The sequence below is a fragment of the Erythranthe guttata genome, chromosome 9 (genome assembly GCF_056151865.1).
Source record: "Erythranthe guttata isolate IM_541 chromosome 9, IM_541, whole genome shotgun sequence".
Taxonomy (NCBI): Eukaryota; Viridiplantae; Streptophyta; class Magnoliopsida; order Lamiales; family Phrymaceae; genus Erythranthe; species Erythranthe guttata.
In genome coordinates, this window is record NC_142541.1 from 16,744,811 (window position 1) to 16,765,590 (window position 20,780).

The 20,780-nt window shown below is 35.0% G+C and overlaps 4 protein-coding genes across 7 annotated transcripts; all 4 read right to left on the reverse strand.

The window, feature by feature from the left end:
- Window positions 1–657: 657 nt before the first annotated feature.
- On the reverse strand, window positions 658–4,333 carry LOC105975734 (tyrosine-sulfated glycopeptide receptor 1). Its single transcript, XM_013000951.2, has one exon. It carries the CDS (start codon window positions 4,011–4,013, stop codon window positions 789–791), a length of 3,225 nt encoding a protein of 1,074 aa, XP_012856405.2. The 5' UTR covers window positions 4,014–4,333; the 3' UTR covers window positions 658–788.
- A 1,478-nt stretch (window positions 4,334–5,811) lies between these two features.
- On the reverse strand, window positions 5,812–9,402 carry LOC105975974 (vacuolar cation/proton exchanger 3). 4 transcript variants are annotated; one of them, XM_013001241.2, is made up of 12 exons: window positions 9,117–9,402; window positions 8,319–8,606; window positions 8,157–8,224; window positions 8,004–8,032; window positions 7,699–7,895; window positions 7,385–7,597; window positions 7,154–7,285; window positions 6,922–7,038; window positions 6,721–6,774; window positions 6,505–6,621; window positions 6,316–6,409; window positions 5,812–6,213 (listed from the first exon to the last, which is right to left on the reverse strand). In XM_013001241.2, the coding sequence occupies exons 2-12, from the start codon at window positions 8,598–8,600 to the stop codon at window positions 6,203–6,205; spliced, it is 1,314 nt and encodes a 437-aa protein (XP_012856695.2). In that variant the 5' UTR covers window positions 8,601–8,606; window positions 9,117–9,402; the 3' UTR covers window positions 5,812–6,202. The 4 variants fall into 4 exon arrangements, with proteins under 4 accessions (XP_012856695.2, XP_012856696.2, XP_088679322.1 ...); XM_013001242.2 differs by having other exon boundaries at window positions 8,999–9,129; XM_088823196.1 differs by lacking the exon at window positions 9,117–9,402 and adding an exon at window positions 8,871–8,921.
- Window positions 9,403–12,036: 2,634 nt separating this feature from the next.
- LOC105976055 (mitogen-activated protein kinase kinase 5) lies at window positions 12,037–13,791 on the reverse strand. Its single transcript, XM_013001336.2, has one exon. The coding sequence runs from the start codon at window positions 13,451–13,453 to the stop codon at window positions 12,371–12,373; it is 1,083 nt and encodes a 360-aa protein (XP_012856790.2). The 5' UTR covers window positions 13,454–13,791; the 3' UTR covers window positions 12,037–12,370.
- A 4,368-nt stretch (window positions 13,792–18,159) lies between these two features.
- LOC148768234 (F-box/FBD/LRR-repeat protein At4g00160-like) lies at window positions 18,160–20,778 on the reverse strand. Its single transcript, XM_088823210.1, has 5 exons — window positions 20,691–20,778; window positions 19,735–20,601; window positions 19,491–19,643; window positions 18,819–18,860; window positions 18,160–18,722 (listed from the first exon to the last, which is right to left on the reverse strand). Exons 1-5 carry the CDS (start codon window positions 20,757–20,759, stop codon window positions 18,345–18,347), a joined length of 1,509 nt encoding a protein of 502 aa, XP_088679336.1. The 5' UTR covers window positions 20,760–20,778; the 3' UTR covers window positions 18,160–18,344.
- Window positions 20,779–20,780: the final 2 nt, after the last annotated feature.

Sequence of the window (20,780 nt, forward strand, 5' to 3'; positions counted from 1 at the left end):
GACTAGTGATGCAGTAATTTGGGATAAAATTAAAAGGATATTGTTTTAAAATTAATTTGAAATGGGTTACTAGTGGAAATTATATGGGCCGGCGGCCCGTTACAATAAAGATTGACGAAGTGACAAGCCCATTATGCAAAAGTTATTAATTTCTTTTTTCTTTTTTTAATTTTTTGCTTTTCTGAATATTGGAATTAAAAAACTTAAAACAGAAAAGAAAAAGAAAAGACCGATTTCCCTCCATTTTCTCAACCTGAATTCCGATGTCCTAATGATGTTGAAATTACATTGGTTGATTTCGTTTTTGCTTGACAAAATTTGAGGTTTTTTTCTACATTGATTTTACTTCTCTCAACGTTGTTTTGTGTGCCTTTGTCACCATGACCACCACCTGCTTGTGGAAATGTGTAAACGAAATATGGGTTTTTTTTTCTTTCACAGAAATATGAGTAGCACACTGTTAATGTTTATGCAATAGTACCATTCTTCTTAACTTTGCCTTTACATTCATCTTGCAGTGAAAGATCAGATTCATGTCAACAATCGAAGTAGTTGTTGTCGAACATACAAAATTAGTATGTTAAAACTATAGTAGCTTTAGTAGTACTGTACTCATTCAAATGTATTTTCAGTACGTGTCGTATCGTATGTTTCCAATTTCCATGCACGAGTTTCTTTGGTTGCAAATAATTCTCTCTGTACACCTTATAGACTAATTTACATAAATCTATGCTTTTGTAGGAAAATAAAAAAAGAAAATTAGCTGCAGCAAGCTCACATTTCTGTGTTCATGCGTTATTTTCTCCTTCCGTTGTTTGTCTGTTAGATCCGACATCCTTTAGCCAATCAACAACTTCTTGTATATTCGGCCTCTTCAAAGGATTCTGGTTAACGCACATACACGCAACATCAAGCACTTGCAGCATCTCTTCATCAAAGCCTTTCCCTCTCAAAATCGGATCAAATACATCTTCTTGTTTCCCCTCACTTCTCATTTTCTGCACCCACACAACCAATTCTCTCGCGGTTTTCGGCTTGAACAACTCGACGGGTCTTCTCCCAGTCAATAGCTCAAGCATAACCACCCCAAAACTATAGATATCCCCTCTCAAAGTAGCTATCCACGACTGACTGTATTCCGGCGGAATATACCCAAGCGTTCCGACCAATTCCGTGGTGACATGTGTATGATAAGGAAGAATCAATCTCGCTAGACCGAAATCCGCCACATGTGCTTCGAAATTCTGATCAAGAAGGATATTACTTGACTTAATGTCACGGTGCACTATGTGTGGCTCGCAGATTTGGTGCATGTAAGCCACACCACAGCTTGCTCCACGAGCAATCCTCAAACGGGTCGGCCAACTGAGTTGGGTCGCTCCATCGGGTTTTTCGTGCAACCAGTAATCCAAGCTCCCGTTCTCCATGTAAGTGTATATCAACAATCTACAGCCATCGTGCACACAGTAGCCTTGTAGTGTAACGAGGTTCTTGTGTTTTGCTGTGGACAGAGCTTCCACCTCAGCTGTGAACTCTCTCTCCATCAACCCCATGTCACCGGAGAGTTTCTTGATCGCAAGTTTTGTGCCGTCGTTTAAAGTTGCTCTGTACACCAAACCGAAACCCCCACAGCCGATTATATTCGATTGGTTGAAATTTTCGGTGGCTTTTAATATATCGCATATTGTGAGTTCCTTCACTTTTTTCTTGTCATTTGGGAACAATATTACGAGGCTAGTGTCCTTTGCAGCCTCTGGATATACTCCCGAGGAATTGTATGATACAGTGTCGAAATCTTTTTCTTCGAGTTTGTTTTTCGGTTGGATTCTCCTCTTTAAAAAGATCCAATATAGAAACAGGGCTGTAGCGAAAATGGCTGAACTGATCACGAGTGTTAGTACGATTGTTTTCTTCCGATTATTACACCCTTTATTCATTGCTGTTTGAGTACTCGTATTGCCTTGTTGGCGGTTATTATTACAGGGCAGCTGCAGAATCGGACCACATAGCTTTGGATTTCCTTCGAAGCTCGAATTTGGAAATGTATCGAACTGCCCTCCTGTGGGTATCGGCCCTTCAAGATTGTTGTACGCAACGCTGAAAGATGACAGAAAGTTGAGGTTTTGGAGCGATGCCGGAATTTCGCCGGTGAGATTATTTCCAGAGAGGTCCAATTTTTCTAAATTGGTGAGGTTCGATATTGTTTCTGGAATATTCCCGGAGAAATGGTTGTTACTAAGATCCAGTGCAATGATGAACTTCAGTTGACCAATCTCTATCGGAATAGTTCCTACAATGCTGTTATTACCAAGGTATAACGCTGGCGGCAAATTCGAGAGTTGATTGTACTGCAGATTCGATACATTGTCCGGCTTAACAAAAACGGGCAGCTCCAAAATGCTACTGTTGACTAAATCTGAATTCTGCTGGTACGCTAGTCTACGCAGTGTAATAATCTCGATTGGAAAGTACCCCGTAAGTAGATTATGTGACAAATCTAAATAGAAAAGATTTGGGAGTGTCCCAAACCAACCTGGTACATAGCCTGTGAAGTTATTGAAAGATAAATCAAGAACCTCCAGCTTAGTCAGCTTCGATAGCCACGTGGGAATTCGACCAGTCAATCTGCAGCCACCGAAAGCGAGTACTTGAAGATTTCGAAACGTATCAACGCCAATCAAGTCTTCATTGCCTGGCAAGGGTTCGTTGTAGAAATTTTTTGAGAGGATTAAGGTTGTCAGATTCTTGCATCCTGTTAGAATCCTCAGTGCATTTGTCACGTTGGTTAAGCCGTTGACAGAAAGAGAGAGGAATGATAGAGACTGCAACGAAGCTATCTCCGGCAAAATATCTCCGGTGAGATTATTTGTGGCCAATCGAATTGCAGTTAGTGTCTTGCAAGAAAACAGGGTTCTTGGCAAATTACCACGAAATAAATTATTGCCAAGATCGACCGATTTAAGTTGGACGAATTTCGAGAAATCGAAATCGGAAAGTTGACCTTCGAGGTGGTTGACTCTTAGATTCAGTGCTGTGAGTTTGGTGCAGTTTGTGAGTGAGGGTGGAATAGTGCCATTCAGATTGTTTATATGTAGCTGCAGCTGTTCCAATTTATACAGCTTCCCAATATCTCGAGGAATTGTTCCTGTAAAGTTATTACCGTACAGTGCGAGGATTTTAAGATTGATGAGGTTGACAATTCTTTCGTTGTCGATCGGTCCAGTGAGCTTGTTTCCAGGTAAGTACAGTTCCTGCAGTTCGACCAGCCTGTAGATATCCTGCGGTACCTCTCCAGTTAGATAACTGAACCCCGCTCTGAGGCTCTGCAGTTCCGTACAGTCACCGAAGCCTTGACCAATCGGGCCCGTGAAATCGTTGTTGGAGAAATCGAGGCGTATGATGGAAGGGGAGAAACTGCATATAACTGCAGGAATCGAACCGGAGAAGCTGTTGTTACTAACATCGAAACTCTCCAAATTCAATGCGGATTGGAGGAAAGAAGATTGAATTGCCCCATGAAAATGATTATTCGAAAAGTTGAATATCTGGATAGTGGAAGGAAGTTTATCCGATTCGATTATCTCATCGGACAACCGATTACGGCTCAAATCAAGAACGCGTAATCGATTCAACGAAGCGAAGAAACCTTCCGGAAGATTCCCCGAGAGCCAATTATGTGAGAGGCTGAGTTGAGAGAGATTTGCGAGATTTAAAATCGAAGGTGATATTGTTCCAGAAAGGCCTCTTGAAGGTAGCCAAAGATTGATCACTCTGCCTGAGGTGATGTCACAGGCAATACCTTCCCAACTACAGCAATCGATCGAAAGCGTCCAATTCAAAGGAGGCGAAGATGAAAGGCTGAGATTGAACGACGATAGAGAATCTCGATCCAACGGATCACACGAGCCGCGACAGGTATGTACAAGGCAAGAAAGAGATAGTATTACTAGTGTTAGAAATATATCCAAGAAATGATGATGAATATTGTTTTGATTGCGCTTAGTTAAGAGCATGGTTACGGTGAGGTATCGGATTCGATTTTCGGCAGGTGAGTTTATTATCTTTGATGGTTTTTTTTTTTTCCTTCGTAAAAACGAAAAACGAAAGAGGAGGAGGAGGAGGAAGAAGAAGACAGATGAAAGTGGTAAAAGATACCATGAAAATCAAAATCATGTGGGGTTAGTCCACTTGTTTTTATTTTTATGATCCAAGTCACAATAAACTTTTAGTCCATCACCATAGAGTGGGTGATGTTGACATGGATGCAATATTTTTAAAAAAGCAGAGCTCTTAATTATCAAAAGATAAATAAAATAAAATAAAGCGTTTACTTTTGGGACGGCTGGCTGTGTGTGTATTTTAAAAAATTTATTTTATTTATTTATTTATTTATTTATACATGCAGCAAAATAGATAAATATGATTGTTGTTTGTTTGGATTAGGAGAAAGCGTGTAATTTACGTGGGTGTGAGAGAAACACCAAACTGTGTGTGTGTGTGTGTGTGTGTGTGTGTGTGTGTGTGTGTGTGAGAGAGAGAGAGAGAGAGAGAGAGAGAGAGAGAGAGAGAGAGAGAGAGAGAGAGAGAGAGAGAGAGAGGCCCAATTTCACGAGCCCCAATAGGCAATAGCCACTTGTGCAATTTTAGCAGCATATATTGTCATATATATAATTTTTTAGATAATTAATTTGTTTAATTAATTTTGAGTAAAAATAAATAAATAGTGGGGAATTAGATTCTTTGAATTAAAAAAAAAAAAGAAATTGCATCCAAAGGTGATGGGTTGTATTGAGTGAGCTGACAAATGTGTGTAAGAAATAAGAAAATGGGCATCAAATGCACATGTCATGTCTTGTTACAAACAAAATACATCAAATTGGGTCTTCTTATCAAAAATTAAAATTAAATAAAAAAAGAAAAAGAAAAATAAAATTGGGTCTCTCTCTGTATTGTATTTGTATGTGTGCACACGTACAGTTCAATAATGACATTTATTTTGCTTCGTTGACCAACCAAAATCAATTCTTTTTGCTACTATATTTCCGAAAATGACATTTTCTTGACTATATTAACTCTAAATTTCACACCATAATTGCGATTAGGGATTCTTTTAGAATTGTTGACTTTTTCGATGATTCGTCCACGAAATATTTAATGTACATGTTGGCCTTATAGAAGAAGGTTGTAGTTGCCCAATCTGTTCAAATAAATCCTCAACTTGAAATTGAATTGTGGATTATGAGAAATTCAAGAAAATTGAATAAATGGATGTGATTATGATTATGATTACGAATTTTCGATTACGATATCAAGAAAAGAAAACACTAAATCTGCAATCCAAACCCACCATGTATTGTCATCATTATTTTTCAGAAGAAACTAAAAAAAAAAACTAAAAAAAAATTATTACATAAGTTCCACTAGTCATTGATTACTAAGCAATGGTTGGCCAATTGCCCTAAAAAACGCAAATTATTACAAGAAAGCCCATCTATAAATGATATGATTCCACTTTCCATTTTCAACTAGAGTTATCATTGTAGAGAGATATGATCATGTACCAACTACAACCAGTGATAGTTTTACCGTTGTTCTACACACACCAATGATGGTGTTTATGTGTTTTTGTGCATATGAGTGGTAAAGATCTACCTGGTGTATTTCACCACGTGCAACATAATATAGACCCTCCAAAGTAGGAAGAAGATTCTAACTTTGCTGCCGGAAATAGGATGAAGATTCTAACTTTCAACCACGAACATTCAAGCTCGAACTCAGAAAAAAAAATAAAAAATAAAAAATCGATGAGGATACACTCGTAACAACATATATAGTACGTGGAATGATTCACAAAAAAAAAATGTGCTGCAATTCGTTGCTTTCGACCTACCGATAAAATCTACAATTTCAACTGTATATTCTTAAAACTGTTGATGGACCTTAATTTTGCCACCATTACATTCATAATTAAAAAAAAAAAAAAAAATTGCTGCAACATATGAGTGTAACGGATGTCGGAATAATGTACTGACTATCGAGAGTTAATTACGAGCTGCGACACTTTGCTCTATTCGCTGCCATTGCCCACTCTCCATTCCATCGCCAAACAAACGAAGAATAAAGAAAAGATTGAATTTTATCGTCTGTTATATGTTCTTAACGATGAAATTTGTGTAGCACTTCTTAACAATGTATAGCCCCATCAATCATCGTCTGCACCACGAAAAATATTTAATCTGCATTACTCTGATAATCATAAATTGACGAGCCGTGCATCGATCAGAAATCATTAAATTAAAAAAAATCACGACTCACCGTTTGATGGATCGATGTGCACAAAGAAACTAGCGGCAACAATAAGATAGCAGAGTATAAGCATTAGTCCTTTAAAATAGTTTGATTGACCTTCCTGCATCCGCAAAAAACACGAGATTTCATAATTAATCTCTACTTTTTAAAACAATTTAAATAAATAAATACAGAAAAAATCGGGAAATTATATACCTGAAGCATAAAAGCCACGACTAGCACAGTAATAAAAAGTGTAGCCGTCTCAAATAGTTGAAAATTCAAATCCATTGGCTTCCCCATTATCCAGCCAACAATTACACAAAACGGAATCTGCCATGCATGATAATTAATTAAAGAAAATATAATAAACGAGGGCGATAATAATTTAAAAAAAAACAAAGTTGATAATAACTCCTAATAAAACCTTACCACAAACATAGATATCTGAGTAGACGATCCAACCGCAACTCCAATAGTAATATCCTGGAAACAAATAGAAAGAGAGGCAATTATATATATATATATATATATATATATATATATATATATATATATATATATATATATATATATATATATATATATATATATATATATATATATATATATAATTTTATAATAAATACTCACAAGCTTGTCCTTCATTGCAAACATAATAGCACTAGCATGTTCTGCAGCATTCCCAACGATAGGAAGCAAAACAACACTAATAAAAGCCACCGGTATATTCATCGAATCAGATGCTCCCTGAAATTAAATCGGTAACAAAATCTTCGTCAAATTCCAATCAAAATCACCACTAGCGTAATATATTTCATTTTTATGTTATTTATTTTCGTTACTGCATGATCAAATAATTTACCTGTATTGCATCAACAAGGTATCCGGATAAAACAGATATCCACAAAGTCAAAACTGCGAGCCACCCTATCGCTTCCCAGTGAGTAATCTCCGGTACATCTTCTTCTTCAGCTTCGTCGTTATTCTCCCTCGCCTGCAAAAATAAATTATTAGTTTCGATTTTCAATTTTAATATTTGCAAATGTCACCCTCAATAAGATTAAAAAAATATATGTATATACTATATACGAACCTCGTCAAGAGAACTATATAGATTGTTCTGAATCTTGAGCTGAAAGAAAATATAGCTGGCATAAGCGACGAGCATTATGCAGCTACTAACTCGTGAAAGGGCAATCTCCGATTTGCCCTTGTGCACTTCCGAATGAGTGAAATGGAGCACAGCTGGAAATAATATTCCCATAACAGCCATTAACAACAATCCCGAATTCACAATTGCAGTGGCCTATAAAAATTTGGCTCACATTAGTATTTATTTACCCGAATTAATAATTTTGAACATTTGTAGGATAATTATAATAGTCATTTTTTTAGATGATTAGCCACCTTATTGAAAATCTGGACTTTGTGATGATGAACAAGCCCACCGCAGAAGAAAGCACATCCAAGAACCAAAAGCATATTTGATAAAATGGAACCAAGCAAAGATTGTTGAACAACCCTAATCATTCCATTCTTTAAAGCGTACATCGAAATTATCATCTCAGTAGCATTTCCAAATGTAGCATTTAAAAGACCCCCGACTGCAAATTAAACGACGAAAAAGAAAAAGCATTGATGAGAGAGAGAGAATTATGTTGTGATTAATTTCAAGTGAACAAAACCAAAACGAAGGTGGGATCGATCGGTACCTGTAGGCCCTGTAACGCAAGCAAGTTGCCTACAATAAAATTGTACGACTAAGGAAGTCAGTTTTCTTTCCATGAAACGGAAAAATAAAAACTAGCCGACGAAACTTTTCATTCGTTATGCGATAAAATTGTATGACTAAGGAAGTAACTTACTCAGTAGCATAACCCAAACGCTCCGCCAAAGGAATGATGCCAACTAAGCTAAAGAAGAAGACCAACCCCTGTAATAAGTTATAGTTAAAAATCACCAAAACGACACAAGAAATACAATTAAATTATCCTTTTTTTACGGACAAAGTTTTGATTTTTTCTTACATGCTTATTGGTAAGATAGTGTAGCATTATTGCAAGGGGGCCAAACGGGAGCAAGAAGTTGATCCTTGCTTTGAACAAGACAATGTGTATACTTCTCAGAATACTGATTCGATGCACTTTTCTTATAACCCAAGAAGCTGAAAATCTTCGATTCAACAAGATATGAGACGGTTCGAAATTCATCGGCTGCATTTTATTCGTCGTGCGGGCCCCACTGAAAAGGATCTCCTCATCGGAATCTAGGTCTACCTTTTCCTCTATAGATCCCATTTCCGGAAACATCACTTACTGCATACATCAACAAAATGAACGAAGAACTCGAAAAAATTAAAGGTTATTTCGAACATACAAATCACTTTGCAAATATCAATTCGAATGAACTTTGAAGACTATAACTCATCCGAAAGCAATACATCAAGAATTCGAAAAGACAAACAGTATTACTGCACTAATGTTGAATATATCAAATGCTTCAACTCAATAAATTAGACTAAAATCAAGAATTGCTACTAAAATGTCAAATTGTTTGGATTTTCGGAATCAAGTCAAGACCTGGTCAACAGAAAATAAGATTGATTGGATAATAAGCAAATGGCCCAGATCAATTGGCAACAAAAATTAAAAAAACAAAACTTCAAACAAAAAAAAAAACATGAGAACTCAAAAACTACGTCGTTTACCAGAAATGAGTCAACAAATCAGGCACAAGCAAAAAAAAACCCAGATCAAGATCCTTAAAGTAGACAAAACCAAAGGCAAGAAAAAAAGCGAAGCAGATAATAAAGTTCGTTTCTTTACCTTTAATTGAAGTGGGCAACTCTTGAACTGATGCAAGAGATTTGAAACCACAAAAAATGGTTCAAGTGAACCTAATAATCAGATCAAGAAATACAAAAAGACTGTATTTTTATTTTAATTTATACGTATATATGAATATAATTACGAAGCAAAATGAGGGGAAAAATGGAATAGTGTGTCAGATGTTTTTCTTTCTTGAATGGGGCCGGCGAGGATAAAGGAAGTTGCCAAGAAATAGCGCCTAATGTGCAATTTTTTTCAATTTGATTTGGACTTGGATCTACTTGTATTATTGTTTATTATTATTATTTTCTTATAAATTAATAATTATAATGATGTTTGATCTTTCTTACTTATACAAATGATGTTTATTAATCTTTTGTTTCTTTTTATGAAAATAATTTTACAGAGGTTACATAAGGCTATTAATATTATACTATTATGGAATTTATTTTCCATAAAAAATTGAAATTTACATATTAAAAAATTAATTGCGAATATTAAAGTGAGTTTTATGGTAATTTTTGTTCTTAAGTAGTGTAGTTTGAAAGAGAGAGGTATGGTACACGCAGTCTAGTTGGTAGGGGATGTGATATTAGTGGAATCTTGAAAAATGTTATATATATATCTTTACACTTGATGAAGGTTACACGTGTTTTTTTACCATTGATATATACACATTAATGTATTTTATGTGTGTGTATTTGTGTGTATATGAATAATAAATATATATGATGTATTTCATCTGGTGTAGCATAAAAATAAATCCTTGATAGCATTAATTATGGACCGTAATAAGAACATAATATATGTTAGGCTCGATTTTGAACTTCTTTAATTTTAACTCGTTTTCCAAAATTAAATGTGGTCGTTAAACTTTTTGAAATTTGACTTCTTTTTATTATTTTGCACGATTTACACCTTAAACTATCTCTTCTTGAAATACAAATAAATATTATTCTATTTCTCAAATTATTTTACGAAAACGAAATAAAAGTAAGTCCCGACAATCTTACTAAACATAACAACCGAGTTCAAATCCCACTTACAAATTTTTTTCTTAGATCAAAGTTGTTGCATAGAGTTTTTCTTTGTGTGGTCTACACTTGTCGAGCAATTTGCAAGTTATTTTAGGAGAGCCAAATTGATAAATGAGTGCAGTTATATAATTGTTTGTTCGTTATTAAAAATATTATCAATTATGAGTGATTACGAATAATGAAATAGTATAATTTAACATGGAAGAGTATATTAGACCAAATATCTCATAATCCCACTAGTTTCCCACTATGAATTAAACATTAAACAACAAAAATCATTAACTCATAATTAAAGAGTCGATAAGATCACTCATCATTCTTTATTGCTTAGTGGGGAATGATGTGTTTAATTGGGCTCTAATCATATAGGCCCAATTTTATATTTAATTTACATTTGGGCCCAAAATAAGATGCTCGAGTCCATACTTCCTCTCATACACAATATAGCCAGTCCAATTTAAAATTATAACCCATTAACAAAGGCCCATTAAGTTATTATTGTAATAATTAAATAATAATATTAATTTTGAATAGGGACCAATATTTATTGATTGGGTGATTGGCATTGACTATGTCAGAAATGTGTACAATAAATAATAATTAAAAAGGAGGAGCAAGTTATACATGATGATGAAGAACACATAATAAATATATCAAGAGAGAATATGATATGATGCATTGCAGACTGCAGAAGAGGGAGCCCCTCACAGATACTGCAAACTACCCTACCTTATTAACTCTAATTTTTTTATTCAATCCACCCACCTTTTTTTTTTTTTTTTTAATTCATTTGAATAAAATTTGAGTTTAATTACTGTGATATAATATGAAATATGTATTATATTATACATCATGGTAACAAAAATAGTTTCTTATGAACTGAAAAAATTGGCGGTACATCCATCATATAGTGTAGTAGGACCGTTTCAAAATTTTCGACTCGTTTTTCGATATTTGACCCGATAAACTGGAAAAATAAACAATAGATTTTGGAAAGTATTGCAAATCATCTTCTGCAGAAGTTTCCTCCACAATGTCTTTCTTCAATCTTTCCTCATTCTATCTTAAAAAAATATGAAGGAAAAAAAAATTAATACTATATTTATTTAATTATACCAAGTTTAATTATGCAGCTTCGGTGTTTGACTCGGGTCGGATACTCTTTGAATCGGCCAAACCAAACCCCCGAAATTCCGTACAACTCCTTGTTTCTGCACTTCATTAGAGGATTATTATATCATTGTTTTTTTCCATTAATCAACCATTTTTAATTACTTAATCAACAAGAAAATCAAATTAAAAAAAATATAGGTCACATATGACATATCCAAGACAAACATCTTACTATTTATTTAACAACAAATAGACAAGAATAGTTCAATGGAATATATTATTATTCCAATAATTAAATCATATAAAATCTGCCAAAAAATATTATTATTGTTTTTTTTTTTTTTTTTCTTAAAGAAAAGAAAAGAAAAGAAAAAGGAAGCATATGATATGATCACATGTCTGCACAGAGCAACATGTAATTGTGTTTTTGGGTTTATGCTTTCATTATTGGAAATTGTCCTTGATACATAAAATAAATAAATAAAGCTCAAAAGATGTTCTTAAAGAACCAACCAAATCTTATTCATTCATCATAACCCTATCAAACTTTACCTTAATTTAACCAATTTATCCACTAATCTAACCATAAACAGCAAAAAATCGACATGCAATTGCTACCGAAAAGATGGTAATTAGCCGTTGAGAAATGTAATCGTATCCATCGTTTATCCATAATCATACAAGCAAAGGCAAAACTACCGCAAATGGAATTAGTTTTTCTTCGATCAAACAAGCAAGAATCGCATCATCGGAAACTCAGAAATGATCATATAAAGTAAAAATTCATTCATTTTTCGACCATTATACACGATTGATAAAATTTCAAGATTGATCGATTGCTCATGAAATCCGAAACTACATTTTGGCCTTACAAAAAAACAAACTACCAAGAATTCATTCATCACCGCTTCCCTTTCGCCTAAACAACCATCATCATTCACCACCACCACCACCACCACCACCACGGCACCACCGGTCCACCACCACCACCACCACCATAAAAGTTGCACAAAGTTCAACCGGATAAAAAATTTCAACATATAAAAGAAAAAAAAAGGACCAAGAACAAAAAAACGGATAATTTCATCTAATGTAGAAATATCAAGCCGAATGATGACGAGGCGGCGGCGGCAATAGCTGATGAGACTGATGCTGCAGCGAATTACCGCCGCTGCCGCTGCCGCTGCTACCGTTACTCCCCGGAGAAACATACTGCAAAATGAAAGGATGTCTCAACAGCTGTCCAGCCGTCCACCGTTTCGCCGGTTCCCTCTGAAGGCAGCAAGCAATAAAATCCCTAAACTCCCGGCTGGCGGAGGAGGGCGCCTCCGGCGGCTGAGACATACAGATGGCGCACATAAGACTAGCCCAGTCACCTTGCCTCCCAACAGAAAACGGAAACTTCCCCAAGTAAAACTCCAGAATGCTGACCCCGAAGCTCCAGATATCTCCGGCGTAACCGTCGTACTGGCCGTGGTTGAGATCGGTGTTGATTCGTTCGGGGCTCATGTAAGCTATGGTGCCGACGGCGGAATTGCAAGGGTCCATGGTTTGGGCGAGGACGCGCGATACACCGAAGTCGGCGATTTTGACGATCCGTTTGGAATTGATGAGGAGATTCGAGGGTTTGATATCGCGGTGGACGATTTTGCGCTTGTGGAGGTAGTAGAGTCCGGCGAGAATCTGGCGGGCGAGATCGGAGAGGGAGGGTTCGTGTGGGATGTGGGTCCCCTCCAGGGATCCTTTGTCCATGTACTCGAGAAGGACCTGGATTTCGGCGTTGTGATCGAACAGGTTGTGGCATTTCACCACGTTGATGTTGTCGACATCGCGGAGGATCTGGATTTCCCGGCACATCTGGATGCGTATGGCGTCGTCGTGGTTGCCGTAGATCACCTTCAGCGCGTAGAGCTTGTTGGTTGGGCGGTGGAGGACTTTGTACACGGTTCCGCCGGCGCCGCTGCCGATTCGGCTGATTCGATCCAGCTCGGCGTATTCGAGGGGGTGGGTGAAGGTGGTGGTGGTGTAGGCGGAGGAGGATGGGGCGGAGCTTGGAGGTAGGGGGAGCGGGACGGCGAGGGAGGTGTCTCGTTGGGGGAGGGGGAGGGTTAGGTCGGGGCGCCGTCGACGGTTGGCGTTTTTTGCTGCGGCGGCGGCGGGCGGTGGTGGCTGTTGAGGTCTCATGATTGATGATGGAATCTATCAATCTAAACCGATTTTTTTTATTTTTTTATAAAAAAAAATAATAAATTGGTTTAGGTGAATTGAAGGAATTTATGAATGGGAAATGAAGAGAAGAGTAAAAATTGATTGGGGAGGAAGAAATCCATGGGATGGGAGAATGAAAAATTGAACAAGAAATCACAGAAACAGAGAAGAAGGTTCTTCCAAGTGGGGAAAGTCCAAATATCAAATATGGTATGTTTTGGGATATTATAATATTTCTATTGTTTTTCTGGGGTTGTTTTGTGATTTCTGAAAGTGAAATGGGAGAGAGAGAGAGAGAGATGAAAGATGATGTATGTATACTTGTGTAGCTGTGTGTGTATATATACAAAAAAAAAAATAATAAAAGAAATTGTGAGGAGTGTTATGCGGTGTGTGGCTAAACAAACCTATTGCCACTCTAATAATGCCATTGACACTCCATATTTTCTTTTTAACCAATTACCACTTATGGACAATATTTTGATTTTTTGACATTTTTTTCTTTAATTTGTTTTACTCATTTTTTCTTTCAATGTGTAGTTATTAGCAAAAAAAAATTAAATTCAATTATGAATATTGAAAGTTTTTCTTGCATGAATTTTGTAAGCTTTGATTACTTGCATGTTGTTCACATCTCATAAGTCAACGATGTAATGTAAATAATTAAAAGCATACATTTATATATTGTAAATACGTTTAAGATATTTTAGTTATATTGATAATATTTAAATGAAGCATTGTGCCGCTTGACACATGGTAGTAAATAAAGTAACAAAACGTAATTGAAGCCAACTATGAGAATTCACACAAAAGAAATAGTATGTCAGTGATTTGTTTTCGTAAATGAATTCAAGTAGATAAAATTGGTTGTCGTATTAGTGTTGTTTATGTTGATAAGTTTTCATTAATAATTCGCTAAATCTCATTATATACGTATTGATTGCTCAGTCGGTCACGGGAGCTACTAATTAATTCACATCATATGCAATTCTTTTTCATAACATAAATATTAGTACTCTTCTTCATGCATTATTATTAATTTATATTATTAATAGTTTTATTATTATTATTTATTATAATAATTATTATTATTGGAATTGTATGGAGTGGCAATAGTAGAATTGAGACTAAAGACAGACGAGGGAATCGGAGTATTAAAAGGTCAGTGAAAACCACGACTCTCAAGAAAGGAGCGTGCAGAACACGGACCAACAAGAAGGATGCTGATAACTGAGTCTGGACACGAATACTCCCAACTTGTGTGTGACAGCGTTAAATGTACCGCGTGTGCTTACACACACACACACACACACACACACACATTGGGTATCTCGCGGAAGAATTTATTTAAGTGAAATTGCCTTTAGTTATCTGGACCCCACACTCCAGGTTTCCTTCCTCTGCAGCTCTCCACATGTTTGCTTACGCTGTGGCCTCTTTATTAATTTCCACAAATTATTTCTTTCCGAGAATATTAATTTCCACATTTAATTTTGGAAAAAAGACTTCTAAATAGGCCCCAATAATGAAAAGGCCTCCAAGAAGTCCAATTATATTATTATATTTTTATTGATCCCAAACATGTAAACCCAACCCAGCTTATTTTGTTTCAATTTAATCTAAGTAATTTCAAGTACAGTACTTTATTTGTTATTAATTAATTAATCGAATTTGTTAAATATTAAATACAAAATAATTATAGTAAATTTACACCTGCATTATCCTTACTGTGATTATATATTTATTGATCTATGATTAGTCAGCAATATCAGTCCATTAATTAAGGCATGGGAATATTAATTGACGCAATAATTTATTTATCCATTTGTTTGTTTTATCATGTAACTATGTAAGTGTCACATTAATTTAGCTAGGAGAGTCAAATGTGACTAGGTTGATAATTCATTGACAATATACCTCAAAGTTTAATTAAGAACAATATAATTGGGTGTTGCCGTGTTACACATTCAAGTACTTCATTAAATTATTTTTCAGATAATAAAAAAGAAAATATAAATAATTTAAATCAGGATAAATTATACTCCAAAGTCTTAAAATCTCTAACATGAGCTTGACTTTTTGTGTGTCTTTTCCCGAAAAATATAGGCGGCTTGACATAATATCTATAAAATACTAGTATTTATTATTGCAATGCTAATTACTAATAAATACTCCCTCTGTTCCATAATAACTGTCTCTTTTTAAAAATATTTTTGTTCCATATTATCTGTCACTTTAGATTTCTAATACTGCATTAAATGCATTTTTTCCTGTTTTAACCTTATTAATTCAACTATAAGTATTAACTCTCTTTTATCACATCATTAAATAATCAAAGTTGTTTTAGTCTTTCTAATATATTTTAGCTAAAATCAAGACACATTTATTGAGCTTCTTAATCCTTGTGCAAAGCCAAAAACGACACTTAATAGGGAACGGAGGGAGTAATAAATAATAAAGTTTGTTTGCATTTAATTACAATGCTTATAGAAAGAGTTTTCACAATTGTCAACCTTTGTTTGATATTTGCTGGCTAAGACTTCTTCCATGCAATTCCAATTCAAAAAAAAAAAAAATACTCCATCTGTTCCACAATAACTGTCTCTTTTAAAAAATATTTTTGTTTCATATTATCTTTAACTTTAGATTTCCAATACTGCATTAAATGCATTTTTCTTGTTTTAACCTTATTAATGAAGCTCTATTAATTAATTTTCTCTTATAAATCATTAAATAATAAAAGTTGTTTTGGTCATTTCTATATGATTTTTCTAAAATCAAGATATATTTATTGAGTTTCTTAATCTTTGTGAAAAGTGAAAAGTGACAATTATTTAGGAACGGAGAGAGTAAAATGTATTTTTCTTAAAGGTAATTGGATTCAATTTGGACATAATTATTATTTTTTCTAGATAATTATGTTTAATCCCTAAAAAGGAAAATTCGTAAATGTACCGGAGTTGACTTTTTGTATTTTGAAAAAGTTTATACCTACAAAATCATGACAAATCGCTACTCTATTATCACACATTTATTGAAATCAATTTCAATTTCAGTAGATGGGGAGTCATTTTATACTGTTGGTATTTATGAGGATATAGTTTATAATTAGAGGTGTAAAAGGAAAATAAAAGTTGACTTTTCACAGATTATTTTGCCCTAATCAACAATATAAAAAATCATTATGGAAGTAGGATAGCCAATATAGGGAAGGGGCCAAGACCCCTCAACAATTTCCAAATCCCTATTATTTTATATATAAAAAAAATTGTGTATATTAGCATTAATTTTCCCTCCTATAATTTTTTTAATGCATTCGGTCCTTACGACTTAAAATCCTGGCTCCGCTAGTGATTATGGGGTCTTACAAAACTAACTAGCTGACATAAAATTTTAACCGTAAGAGCTACGAAACGTAAATCGAGTGACGGAGTCAGCACTCGATTAAAAAAATAAAATGGAGTCAGTTTATCTAATACCATTTAACTAACAATGTAGAAAGAAACTTGAGAAAAGACAAAGAAATATCCAAACAAGTTCTTGACACAACTTATCACAAATAAACTAATAGAGGAAGACTTGTATACATTTTCATTCACACAGTAAAGTAAAAACCAGCAGAAGATTTTGTGCTTATGAAAGCATGTATGTAAGTATTGCATCATCTTAACTTAATCCTATATTCTTAATTTAAATATTATATATTCCACAGATTATCGAACTTTTTGACAAAGTCAGTGATGTATAATGTTATTAGCATTAGAAAGAAAGAAGGGAAACTGCAGAACAATATATGTAACATAATATATATATATATATATATATATATATTATGTTATAATAAATTTTAATTTTTTCGATTGAAACCTGGATTCCAATTTCTTGGCACGTTTTCTTGCGTAAATTCGTGTCATTGCACCATCCTTAATTGGCTTAGTCTTTCTCATGGCTTTGGTCATCAGATTTTTCCGGTCTCGTCTAAGTCTATACATGACAACGTAGTCTTCTGGATGGTCGCAATCCGTACAAATAGAGACCTTCTCGAGTGATGTGGTGATTTTGAACAATTGCACAAGGAACGTTTCTTCATTTGCAGAAGCACAATATCCAACCATTTTAAACACCTTCAGATTTTCATGGCGAAACGTATTTGCCACAACTGAAGTTACGTCAGGAAATGGCATCATTTTCAATGCTATCTGTCACAAAGAAGAGCAGAGTAATTGTTAAAACGACATTCAGAGAAAAAAAATGACAGATATTAGAATTGAGAATTAATTACCAAATCATCGTGATCGGCTGGGCAGCCATCAAGTAGTCTATCTGTCACAATATCAAAGATAAATAGGTAAAAATAAGGTTCTTGAAAAAGGAAAAAAAAAAAAAAACAGAGTTTCTGGCAGAGGGATTCGTTCCTATGATATTTTCAGGGTGCGGGTGCATTGTTGATGATTTATAGTGTTAGGGACTATAAATCATCAACAATGCACCCGCACAAGAAACCCCAGTTATTAATTTAAATTTCAATTATTGTTAGCGAAAAACGTGAGGTGTGATTTTGCTTGCTTACAAAATTACTGAAACCCATTTTAAAATGAACTATTTCTTGAATAATGGTGAATTTTGTGCACCCTTTGTTTTACTTCTCTTCACACTGAAAGTAGTATACATTTTTTTTGGCAACGGAAACATTTTATTTAAAGTTCGAGAGGGAAAGGGAGCTTCAGAACATTACATTGAAGGAAAAAAGAGATCAGTTGTACTGTTCATCAACACGACCGACAATGCTTTCTCAAACCCCGGTTCAAAACTACGTCTCAAAAGATAAATAATAAATTATTAATACATACATATATAAATATATATATTATGTTATGAGAAAATTAATTTCTGATGGAAAACTGGACCGCAATTTCTGTGCATGTTTTTTGGTGTCAAACCGTGTTAATGCCAGATTATCCATTCGTGAGTTTGTCTCTCTCGTGGCCTTGGTCATCAGATTTTTCCCGTTCTCTCTGAGTCTATACATGACCACGTGGCTGTTCCAATGATCGGAATAATAATCACAGTCTGTATCCATAACGACTGTCTGAATTGATGGGGAATTCTTAAGCAAATGCACGAGGAAATTTTCTTCACTTGCACACCCACAGTACCCAGCCATTTTCACAACCTTGAGATTTTTATGATCAAACCTCTTTGCCTCTTCTTGATTTACTTCAGGAAACGGTATCATGCTTTTTATCTGTCACAACCAAGAGCAGAGTACTAATTACAAGGGAAATTTAAAGAGAGGGAGAGAGACGGAGAAGATGACATAATTTAGAGTTGAATTAAGTACCTCATGATCGAAATCCGATGGGCGAGTCAATAAGTACTCTATCTGTGACAATGAAAAATATCTCAATATGTAAGAGTAGGGTTCTTTTAGGAGAATTTATATATCGACAGGCAAAGGAACTAATTCCTGTAATTATGATTCTAAACCGTCAATCAAGACGGAAGTTAATTTTCATTTTAGTCGAGTAGTTCAACTGACATGCAAGTTTGACTATCAAAATATCAAGTGCAGCACAGTTTCTACCACGTTCAACTTATGGTTGTTCGAACGCGTGGCAACAAAATAAGAAACTGTACCATAAGCATTTCACCGGGCACAATATGATAGATGACTATATGAGTTACGCAAACATGGTAAATTTTAAATTAAATCCAGAATATAAAAGCACTTGAACCGAGAAGAGTTTTCTCAATCATGGTGAAAAGTTGTTATTGAAGCAAAATGGTGATTTTTTGTTTTATTGGATAATGTTCTATAGAGTTCTAATTCTACAGTTGCACAGTTAAATTCCTGTCAATTAAACCGGAGAAGAAGCTAAACTAGACCAAGCCTCAGTCAGTTATATAGTTCAAAAGCTGGAAATATATCAAGTTTGATAGCCAAGCCAGTCATTTTCGAGCAAAACTTTCTTTGAAATAAATTCAACAAAAAATATGAAGTTGAAACATTCACCTTGATTTGAAACTTGTGTAAATTAGGAGATGCCTCGATCAATGATGTGAAAAAGAGAAGGCTTCTTCCAACTTGTGACACAATGTTCAATTCCAGCTGCTTTAAAGCTTGAAACTGATGAAAATCAGGAGGAACGATTGTTCTCTCAAGGCTCTGGGGAAAAAAGAAACAAAAATGGGGATGAAAAATGTCAGTGATTATTGTGATTGCTAAGATCGGTTATTCAGTTATGTAATGCACCTACCTCTCTTTGAACATCCTCAGTTTGAAGATTCAATACAAGCTTCACCAGTTGAGTTGAATAGCTTGAGTGTTCATTAGGTTGATAAACGAAGGACTTACAAAATACCCCACCAAGAGTTAGCTCGAAACAATTTTGAGTTTTCTTAAACGGCAAACTGATTTCTCTTCCTTGATATGTACACGAGACAAGATTTGTGGCAGATATCACCAGAGTTTGGAGGTTGCAACAGTCAGATATTTCAAATTCCTTCAAGTTTGGCAATGGATCAACAACCCGGAGATCTTTTGTAGCATTGGATCCCCTTATGCATAACTGTTCGATATAAGGACACGAGTCTAGAAAATATTGAACCACCTCATCCTTTATATCGACATAAACTAATCTAAGGGATCTTAGTGAGCGGAAAGCATTAAGGTATCTTAAGGAGCCCTTAATAGATCTCAAATTACATAAAACGGTGACCCACTCATCATCAAATTCTGTTAACAAATGAGCAGTGCCAGGAAATTCATAACTACTACCAAAGCCACAATTAGCCGAAAAATCCAATTCAAATCTTTTTACTTGCTTAAACATGGCGGAAGATATCCATTTATCTACAACATTACGTGAAATTTTTCGTGTATTACAAAAATGAATAACCAAACTATCAAGACGGTTGTACATAATGAGGTCGCGATTCACCAAGGCTATGAACTCTTCATTTGTGGCGAAATCCCTCTCATGAAATTCCAGTTTCCCAGTTATAAATTTCCACAAATATCTCCATCTAGAACATAGGACACTTGTTCTAACAGCATCTTTGATGCTCATACAAGACAAAATAGCAACAAGAATATCATCAGGCAACTCTTCGATCCCAGTTCTCTGCATCATAGTAAGCAAATATATGAAACTGCATAAATATAACTATAACCACCACAGCATACACTAAAAAAAAAAGTTTCATTACAAACCTTGTGTATCCGCTGTCGTTTTCTTGAGTTTTGCGTATCTACATCCGCCTTATGTTTGTTCACCTCCATCTCGGCAAAAATAACGGTAAA

Coding starts and splice junctions, on each gene's coding strand:
- LOC105975734 (XM_013000951.2), bottom strand. CDS start 4,013: ATGCTCTTAACTAAGCGCAATCAAAACAATATTCATCATCATTTCTTG.
- LOC105975974 (XM_013001241.2), bottom strand. CDS start 8,600: ATGTTTCCGGAAATGGGATCTATAGAGGAAAAGGTAGACCTAGATTCC. Junction 6,622..6,720: donor CTCAGATATCTATGTTTGTG/GTAAGGTTTTAT, acceptor CATGCATGGCAG/ATTCCGTTTTGTGTAATTGT. Junction 6,410..6,504: donor TCGTGGCTTTTATGCTTCAG/GTATATAATTTC, acceptor TTGCGGATGCAG/GAAGGTCAATCAAACTATTT.
- LOC105976055 (XM_013001336.2), bottom strand. CDS start 13,453: ATGAGACCTCAACAGCCACCACCGCCCGCCGCCGCCGCAGCAAAAAAC.
- LOC148768234 (XM_088823210.1), bottom strand. CDS start 20,759: ATGGAGGTGAACAAACATAAGGCGGATGTAGATACGCAAAACTCAAGA. Junction 20,602..20,690: donor AACGACAGCGGATACACAAG/GTTTGTAATGAA, acceptor ACTATGATGCAG/AGAACTGGGATCGAAGAGTT. Junction 18,723..18,818: donor CATCGGATTTCGATCATGAG/GTACTTAATTCA, acceptor TGGTTGTGACAG/ATAAAAAGCATGATACCGTT.